The 10,000-nt window shown below is 31.9% G+C and overlaps 1 protein-coding gene across 1 annotated transcript in view; it reads right to left on the bottom strand.

Annotated features, from left to right (window-relative positions):
• LOC131989105 (coiled-coil domain-containing protein 171) overlaps positions 1 to 4,026 on the bottom strand; it is a 24,445-nt gene extending 20,419 nt beyond the window's left edge. Inside the window, 2 exon segments of the mRNA XM_059354286.1 lie at positions 1,075 to 1,351; positions 3,849 to 4,026. Coding sequence (XP_059210269.1) covers positions 1,075 to 1,351; positions 3,849 to 3,991 — 420 coding nt within the window. The 5' untranslated portion in view covers positions 3,992 to 4,026.
• Positions 4,027 to 10,000: the final 5,974 nt, after the last annotated feature.

Below are 10,000 nucleotides of genomic sequence, written 5' to 3'. Positions count from 1 at the left end.
ATACACAAATAATACATCTCACATTCACAAATAATACATCTCACATTCACAAATAATACATCTCACATTCACAATTTTACCTCTCACATACACAATTGTACCTCTCACATACACAAATAAAACATCTCACATACACAATTTTCCCTCTCACATTCTCAATTGTACCTCTCACATACACAAATAATACATCTCACATTCACAATTTTACCTCTCACATTCACAATTGTACCTCTCACATTCTCAATTGTACCTCTCACATACACAAATAATACATCTCACATTCACAAATAATACATCTCACATTCACAATTTTACCTCTCACATTCTCAATTGTACCTCTCACATTCACAATTGTACCTCTCACATTCACAAATAATACATCTCACATTCACAATTTTCCCTTTAAATTCACAAATAATACATCTCACATTCACAATTTTACCTCTCACATTCAAAATTGCACCTCTCACATACACAATTTTACCTCTCACATTCTCAATTGTACCTCTCACATTCACAAATAATACATCTCACATTCACAATTTTACCTCTCACATTCACAATTGTACCTCTCACATTCACAATTGTACCTCTCACATTCACAATTTTACCTCTCATATTCACAATTGCACCTCTCACATACACAAATAATATATCTCACATTCACAATTGTACCTCTCACATTCACAATTTTACCTCTCAAATTCACAATTTTCCCTCTCAAATTCACAATTGCACCTCTCACATACACAAATAAAACATCTCACATTCACATTTTCCCTCTCACATTCACAATTGCAACTCTCACATTCACAATACATCTCAAATTCACAATTTTCCCTCTCAAATTTACAATTGCACATCTCACATTCACAATTTTACCTCTCACATCAATAATTTTACCTCTCACATTTAAACAAATTATAAATGTGAGAGGTAAAGTTATACCTCTCACATTTATAATTTTACCTCTCACATTTATAATTTTACCTCTCACGAGGAGAAATCGCTCATGAGACCAAAAGGAGAACCACCAGGGGTTAGGGTCTGGGGAGCTCCGTGTGGGGTTCTCACCTCCTGGTTGTGTCCGGCTGTCAGCTCCAGTTTCTCCTTCTCCAGCCGGTGGACTCTCCACCTCAGCTCCTCTTCCTGCTCACTTTCTCCTCCTCCTGCTGATGCCGCCCTCCTCCTGCTCCTCCTTCCTCCGTCGCCTCGGTTCCTCTCCCTCCGTCGGCCCCTCTCCACCTCCTCCTCCTCCTCCTCCTCCTCCTCTCCTTCCCTCTCCGCTCTGCTCCCTCTCCATCCTGGCTGTTTCTCTTTCTGCTGCATGGTGACGATGATCTCCTTTAACCTGAAAAACAACATCTATTAGACCAGGGGTCTCAAAGTCACGGCCCGTGGGCCAGTTGTGGCCCTCGTGATGATATTTTGTGGCCCCCACCTTAATATGAAAGTTTAATGTGAGTTTTATATGAACGGCACTTTACCGTGTTGTGTGTGGTATGTTATGTAATGTAATTTTGTGTATTTTTTTTGTAATTTTGTGTCTTTTTTTTAAATTATGGGGGTTTTTTTTAGAAATTTTGTGTCTTTTTCTAATAACTTTGTGTCTTTTTCTAATAATTTTGTGTCTTTTTTGTTGTAATTTAGTGTATTTTGGGGGTCATTTTGTGTGTTTTTAAGTAATTTCGTTTTTTTCTGTCATTTTGTGTCTTTTTTTAGTAATTTTGTGTCTTTTTTTTGGTCATTTTGATACTGCCTCCAGCGGCCCCCAGGTAATTTGAGTTTGAGACCCCTGTATTAGACCTTTTATCACATTATGTTTTTAGCTTGGTTCAGAAACATAACCAGAATATTTTGTAGCTGAATCTTGAAGATCGACATGCCAAACAGAAAGAAATCATCAAATTTTGCACATCGATCTGCTTCATTCAAGAATATGTTCTTTAAGGACATTTCACCTGCCCTATATGACATAATAAGTTATTTTTTATAAATAATTTGCTATTTTCTTACTCAAAATTTCACCAGCTTTTATGAACTTATTTCTCTCATCAACATTTTACTAATTTATATATGAATTAATTTACTTTATTTTCCATGTGCACCTCTATAGGATGCTGATATGAGTTTTTTTTATTTTTTTTAAAAATACTGTCAATATTTTAATCTGGAAGACACTTTATGCTTAAGCTTAAAAATCACTGTATAAATAATAATATTCATATCAATAATATTAATAACTGATAATTACCATAGTAAAAAATACTACAAAAATATGTAATACATATATTTTTGAATTATAACAACAAAAACAACATGTGCAATAATACAATAATACATTTAATTAATTTATGTATTTGTTATTATTGCTGTTATTATTATTATTATTGTTATCATTATGATGATGATTATTATTCAAAAATGTATTTATTATTTATGTTTATAGCCATTTTTATTATGGTAATAATCATAACAATGATCATGATGATTATTATTATTATTATAAGGAATTTCATGATATACTGGTATTGAAGATAACAGTGATATTTAGTAATAATTAATAATTAATAGTAATAATATTGATATGTTTATAGTACACTTGATATAGTGTAAATAATTCATCACCTCTTAATTATGTCAGTCTCTTTATATTGTCATTTCTTTAGATAGTTGTTGTTAAATTTCACTCATATTCTTTATTTTTAGTGAACAAGGTAATAAACAAAGAGAAAGAAAATGCTGTTTTCACTGTAACATAGAATTGTTTAATACGCATTATATTAAAGTGAATATCTTTGGGTTTTGGACTGACAAAAAAATTTTTTTAATAGAAATGAAAAACATCACCTTGGACCTTTTTCCTCAAATTGTACGTACAAACAGTTAATTTATATATATATATATATATATATATAATCATTAGTTTAACTATGTAAATACTACATGCTACAACGTATTTAACCTATTTAACATGCTAAAATATATTTTCTCCAAATATATCTGCAATATCTGTGAAAGGCAAAGAACTTTCAGAAAACAAACACAAAAAATATGTATTAATAATGAATGCCAAATAGCAGGAATGTATGTATATAATATATAGAATGTGTATAGAATGTATGTGTATGTCTTATTTTTTTATTTTATATACTTTATTCTGTTTTCTATACCTACATATACACACATATATATATATATATATATATATATATATATGTGTCTGTACTAGGGGTGTGCCATATCGTATCGTTCACAATAATATTGGTATATTGTTTTTATGGTTAAAAAAAAAATGCATATCATGATATTGGCAACTCTCTGTTGCTAAACACATGAAGCTTTAAAAATAAGAGCATGGTGTGTTAACAGAATCCACCACAGAACTTACAAGAAGACTGTCAAAATAAGATTCCTTAAATAAAACATACAAGAACCTTTATTCTCCTTTACAAAATGTCATTAAAATATGCCCCCGGAACCCCTAAATGGTTATTTTTATTATTTTCTCATACTCAAGAGTCTAGAGTAATTTTTTTTGTATTTGGCAACTGTTGAGATTTGCACTTCACACTACATTTAAGATTTTTATTTAATTATACAGACAAAAAAAATCATATTTTCTATATCTTTTTAAGTATTTCGTAATATCGTTAAGAATATCGTTATCGCAAAAATAGCCTGAAATATCGTGGTATTCTTTTAGGGCCATATCGCCCAGCCCTAGTCTGTACCTTGAGCTGCTGTGACAACTAAATTTCCCCACAGCGGGATAAATAAAGTCATATCATAAAGTTATATCACATCATTAATCGTTAGTAGCAGCCCAGTATATCTGTGTCCGGTACCTGGCTCTCTGCTCCTCGGGGCTCCGGGCGGAGCTGTCGGCGGCTCTCGGCTGCTTCCCCCGCGGCTCTGCGCGGCTCTGCCCGCTGTCGCCGCTCCTTCCCCGGCCAGGCTGCCTCCTCCGCTCCGCTGGTTCTGTCTGCATAGTTCTGCTACCGGGGCGACCAAATGAACATTATTATGAATAAACCATATACTCCGTTAGCTTACAGTTTGTAATCTGTAATATTTATTCTAGGAGACTTGTTGTTGGCTGCATGTTGCTCGGTTGCTGATGTTGCTGGGTTGCTGATGTTGCCTTGCCAGCAGACAGACGCACTCAACTGAAAGAGACTTCCGTTTACAAATCTGTCTAGTAAAGATTAACCACAACACCGCCTGAGTTATTGAATTTGAAGCACAAATAAAAATGAATGGACGAAATATGTCACATTAAAATAGTAAATACATATTTGTTATAAATATTATTGTAATATATAATTAATACTATTTATATTGATGTTAAATGTTAAATTATAGTCAAATCTTTATAAACACACACACACACACACACACAAATATGCATCATATTCCTACGTAATTACAGCAAAACGTATTATTTTATGTATATATATAATTTAAATACAAATGTTGACTGTATATTATCTGTATATTAAAGAAATTACCTGAACAAGTTTTTTTTCTGTTTTGTTTTCTTTACAGTGTAATTAAAATAGCATTAATAAATTAGTAATTCATAAATGTTATTCAACAAACTGATAATTTAAAAAAAAAAAACCTTTCACTAGACTATGATGAACCTATCATATTATCCAGTGTTTCTGTTCCTATTCCTGTCAGTATTTCCAATTTGAAGCACAAATAAATATGAATAAATGAAATACAGTATGTGACATTAAAATAGTAAACATACTGAACATATGGTTGAAGTGAGCAGCAAATACATTCTGCTGCAAAAAGGGGGATAGTTGTGCAAATATATGAGAATAATTCAGGAGTAGTGTGAGTTTTATGTAATAATCTGCACAGAATAAAATCTAAAAAAAGTTAGGGATGTGGCAAAGGAAGAAAAAAGTAGCAAATCTACGAGGAGAGTTGCAGATTTATAATAAAAAAGTGGCAAATCTACGAGAAAAAAATAGATTTATAGGAAAAAAGTGGCAGATCTACGAGAAAAAAGTAGCACATTCATGAGAAAAAAGTGGCAAATCCACAAGAAAAAAGTAGCAAATTTATAAGAAAAAAGTGGCAGATCTTCAAGAAAATATTTATGAGAAAAAAAGTGGCAGATCTAGGGAAAAAAGTGGCAAATCTGCAAGAAAAAAGTGGCAAATCTACGAGGAAAGTAGCAGATTTATAATAAAAAAGAGCCAAATCTACGAGAAAAAAATAGAAGATTCATAGGAAAAAAGTGGCAGAATAATGAGAAAAAAGTGGCAGATCTTCAAGAAAAAAGTGGCAAAAGGGGGAAAGTTGTGCAAATATATGAAGATAATTCAGGATTAATATGAGTTTTATGTAATAATCTGCACAGAATAAAATCTAGGAAGAAAAAAGTAGCAAATCTACGAGGAGAGTAGCAGATTTATAATAAAAGAATGGCAAATCTACGAGAAAAAAATAGAAGATTCTTAGGAAAAAAGTGGCAGATCTACGAGAAAGAAGTAGCAGATTAATGAGAAAAAAGTGACAAATCCACAAGAAAAAGTAGCAAATTTATAAGAAAAAAGTGGCAGATCTTCAAGAAAATAGTAGTAGATTTACGAAAAAATGTGGCAAAAGGGGGAAAGTTGAGCAAATATATGAAGATAATTCAGGATTAATATGAGTTTTATGTAATAATCTGCACAGAATAAAATCAAAAAAAAATTAGGGATGTGGCAAAGGAAGAAAAAAGTAGCAAATCTACGAGGAGAGTAGCAGATTTATAATGAAAAAGTGGCAAATCTACGAGAAAAAAATAGAAGATTCATAGGAAAAAAGTGGCAGATCTACGAGAAAGAAGTAGCAGATTAATGAGAAAAAAGTGACAAATCCACAAGAAAAAGTAGCAAATTTATAAGAAAAAAAATGGCAGATCTTCAAGAAAATAGTAGTAGATTTACGAGAAAAAAGTGGCGAATCTTCAAGAAAAAAGTGACAAAAGGGGGAAAGTTGTGCAAATATATGAAGATAATTCAGGATTAATAGGAGTTTTATGTAATAATCTGCACAGAATAAAATCTTTAAAAAATTAGGGATGTGGCAAAGGACGAAAAAAGTAGCAAATCTACGAGGAGAGTAACAGATTTATAATGAAAAAAGTGGCAAATCTACGAGAAAAAAGTAGCAAATTTATAAGGAAAAAGTGGCAGATCTTCAAGAAAATAGTAGTAGATTTACGAGAAAAAAGTAAATATTCAAAAAAAAAAAATGGCAAAAGGGGGAAAGTTGTGCAAATATATGAAGATAATTCAGGATTAATATGAGTTTTATGTAATAATCTGCACAGAATAAAACACAACAGTGAATGAATGAGTTTAAGCAGCATAAATTACATGTAATATCTCTTTTTCAATCTTTAGGAAGTCATTATAAAAAGACTAGATCATACCAGTGCATACCACAGGGTTATTCACCATTTAAAACAGTAGTTCTCAACCTTTTTGAGTCGCGACCCCCAATTTAACATGCATGTTGTCCGCGACCCCCACTCACTGAACAGACTCTCACACGCACAGTTCAGATCACCCAAAAAAGAAACAAAATGACCAAAAAAGGAAACAAAATGATCAAAAAAAGACACAAAATGACCCCAAAAAAAGACAAAATGACCAAAAAAAGACACAAAATGACCCCAAAAAAAGACACAAAATGACCCCAAAAAAAGACAAAATGACCAAAAAGACACAAAATGACCAAAAAAGACACAACTTGACCACAAAATGAGCGGAAAAAAAAGACACCAAATGACCAGAAAAAAAAGACAAAATGACCAAAAAAAGACACAAAATGACCCCAAAAAAAGACAAAATGACCAAAAAGACACAAAATTACCAAAAAATAAAAACAAAATGACCAAAAAGACACAAAATGACCAAAAAAGACACAACTTGACCACAAAATGAGCGGAAAAAAAAGACACAAAATGACCAATAGACACAAAATGACCAAAAAAAGACACAAAATTACCAAAGGAAACAAAATTACTTAAATAACCCAAAAAATTACAAAAAAAAAAACCCCACAAAATTATATAAAAAAAAAAAAAAGAAGACAAAATGACCAAAAAAAAGACATTAAATGACCAAAAAGACTAAAACACATTAACACAGTGGAGACAGAGCTGACTTCCAAAATGATTTGGCGACCCCCAGAAATCATCTCGCGACCCCAATTGGGGTCCCGACCCAAGGTTGAGAACAGCTGCTTTAAAACAACATTTAAGGCTATTTAGGAATAAATCATGTCTACTTATACAATTCGGCACCTGTCAAAAAAAAAACACAGATAGCTGATTTCCACATAATTTTAACGAGATTTTACACATTTTAAGTGCCGCTTAGTGAATCTATTATAAGCCGAATTTGAAGGAAAGGTGTGAAGATTATTTCGGTGTTTTATTTATTTCTCTGCGGTGTTTACAGTTGTGTCAGTCAAGAAGTAAATATAAAATCCCACATTTCGTGAATGGAGTTATGTCCGGGGTAATAAAAACCGCAAAATCGCCCGAGTTAGTCACACTTTAAACAATATTTAAGACTATTTAGGAATCAATGTGGTGTACTTTTACAATTCGGCACGTGTCAAAAAAAACACAGATAGCTGATTTTCACATAATTATGATAATTATAATAACACAAAAAACCACGACTTTTTTAATCTGCTCCAAACTAGTTTTAACAAGTATGATGAGGTCCAAACCACTTTTTTAAATCACAATATTGATAAGAATAGTTGAAAATAGTCTGTAATAAACTTTTATAAACACTTACAGCGACATTCGTTCAGGAGCCGTTTGAAACTGACGCCATCTTTAGCGTCCATACGTCATATCCGCATTGACGCTGATTGGCTGGATTCGCGGCCAATGGTAATCGCCGAATTCGTTACGTCTTTCATTCATATTTTTATTTCTATTTTATGTTTATATTCATATGTTTATTTCTATTTTTTTATTGCTGAAAAGCGCACACTCCTCCAGATACATATGCTTCACACACACACACACACACACACACACACACACACACACACAGACACACACAGACACACATTCTTGTACTTCTATCTTTGTGAGGACCCTCATTAGAACAGTGAATTCCCTAGCAAGGTTAATAATAGTTTTGGATTTTTCATTAGTTTTAGTTTTAATTTTTTTTTGTGAATTTTTGTTTTCAAATTCAGTTAGATTTAATAAATTTTTAGAGTGAGTTTGCTAGTTTTAGTACTTTAGTTTAATTTAGTATTTGTTAGTTTTAGTTTTTTGTAATGGGGTATTTGTTGGGTGGGAGATTAAAAGAGGTCACAGTAAATTTTGCCTTTATTTCCTTTGTCTGATCCATCTTCATTATGTATGAAAAAAGTTGACAAAGACAAAAACGAAGGACATTTTCACTATAATTTTAGTTCGTTTTGTAATCACAAAAACAGTTTCAGTTAATTATAATTTTTTGTAACCTTTAACCCTAAAACGAAGTCTGAAATCTCAAAAAAGCCTTTAAAGAAGTGAGGACCGGCCGAAATGTCCTCACTTTGCAAAAATGTCCTCACAATGTTGGTTAAAAACCTGTTCTGGTCCTCACTATGTAGGAAGTACAAGAACACACACACACACACACACACACACACACACATTTAGAGGTAAAGGTCATAGATTGCTGTATAAATAAATACTTGAAAAGGAATGCTTGTTGTAGGTGTGCTCCTTGTATATAATATATATATTACTATATTTTATTATTTTATTATTACTACAATAATATAGTATCATAACATTACTAGTATTAATTGTCTGAAATCTCTGAAAAATCTCATCATAGTGTACACACACCGGCAGTAGCCCCCATGGCCCCTTTCAGAATTTCCCCAGAGGAAATGTTCTAGTTATTATTATTATTATTATTTTATTATTATTATTATTATTATTATTATTATTATCATTATTATTATCTTATTATTATGTTATCATCTGCACAGAATAAAATCTAAAAAATTTAGGGATGTGGCAAAGGAAGAAAAAAGTAGCAAATCTACGAGGAGAGTAGCAGATTTATAATGAAAAAGTAGCAAATCTACGAGAAAAAAATAGATTTATAGGAAAAAAAGTTGCAGATCTACGAGAAAAAAGTAGCACATTTATGAGAAAAAAATGGCAGATCTTCAAGAAAATATTTATGAGAAAAAAAGTGGCAGATCTAGGGAAAAAAGTGGCAAATCTGCAAGAAAAAAAGTGGCAAAAAGGGGGATAGTTGTGCAAATATATGAGAATAATTCAGGACTAATATGAGTTTTATGTAATAATCTGCACAGAATAAAATCTAAAAAAGGTAGGGATGTGGCAAAGGAAGAAAAAAGTAGCAAATCTACGAGGAAAGTAGCAGATTTATAATGAAAAAGTGGCAAATCTATGAGAAAAAAATAGATTTATAGGAAAAAAAGTGGCAGATCTACGAGAAAAAAGCAGCAGATTTATGAGAAAAAAGTGGCAAATCCACAAGAAAAAGTAGCAAATTTATAAGAAAAAAAATGGCAGATCTTCAAGAAAATATTTATGAGAAAAAAAGTGGCAGATCTAGGGAAAAAAGTGGCACATCTGCAAGAAAAAAGTGGCAAAAAGGGGGATAGTTGTGCAAATATATGAGAATAATTCAGGATTAATATGAGTTTTATGTAATAATCTGCACAGAATAAAATCTAAAAAAGTTAGGGATGTGGCAAAGGAAGAAAAAAGTAGCAAATCTACGAGGAGAGTAGCAGATTTATAATGAAAAAGTGGCAAATCTACAAGAAAAAAAATAGAGATTTATGAGAAAAAAGTGGCAAAAAGGGGGATAGTTGTGCAAATATATGAGAATAATTCAGGATTAATATGAGTTTTATGTAATAATCTGCACAGAATAAAATCTACTGGGGCTGCAAACATAACACTGGAATGAATGAATTTAAGCAGCAT

Source organism: Centropristis striata, chromosome 17 (genome assembly GCF_030273125.1).
Source record: "Centropristis striata isolate RG_2023a ecotype Rhode Island chromosome 17, C.striata_1.0, whole genome shotgun sequence".
NCBI lineage: Eukaryota > Metazoa > Chordata > Actinopteri > Perciformes > Serranidae > Centropristis > Centropristis striata.
The sequence above is the reverse complement of the archived record's forward strand: the minus strand, read 5'-3'. Positions and strand labels throughout refer to the sequence as shown.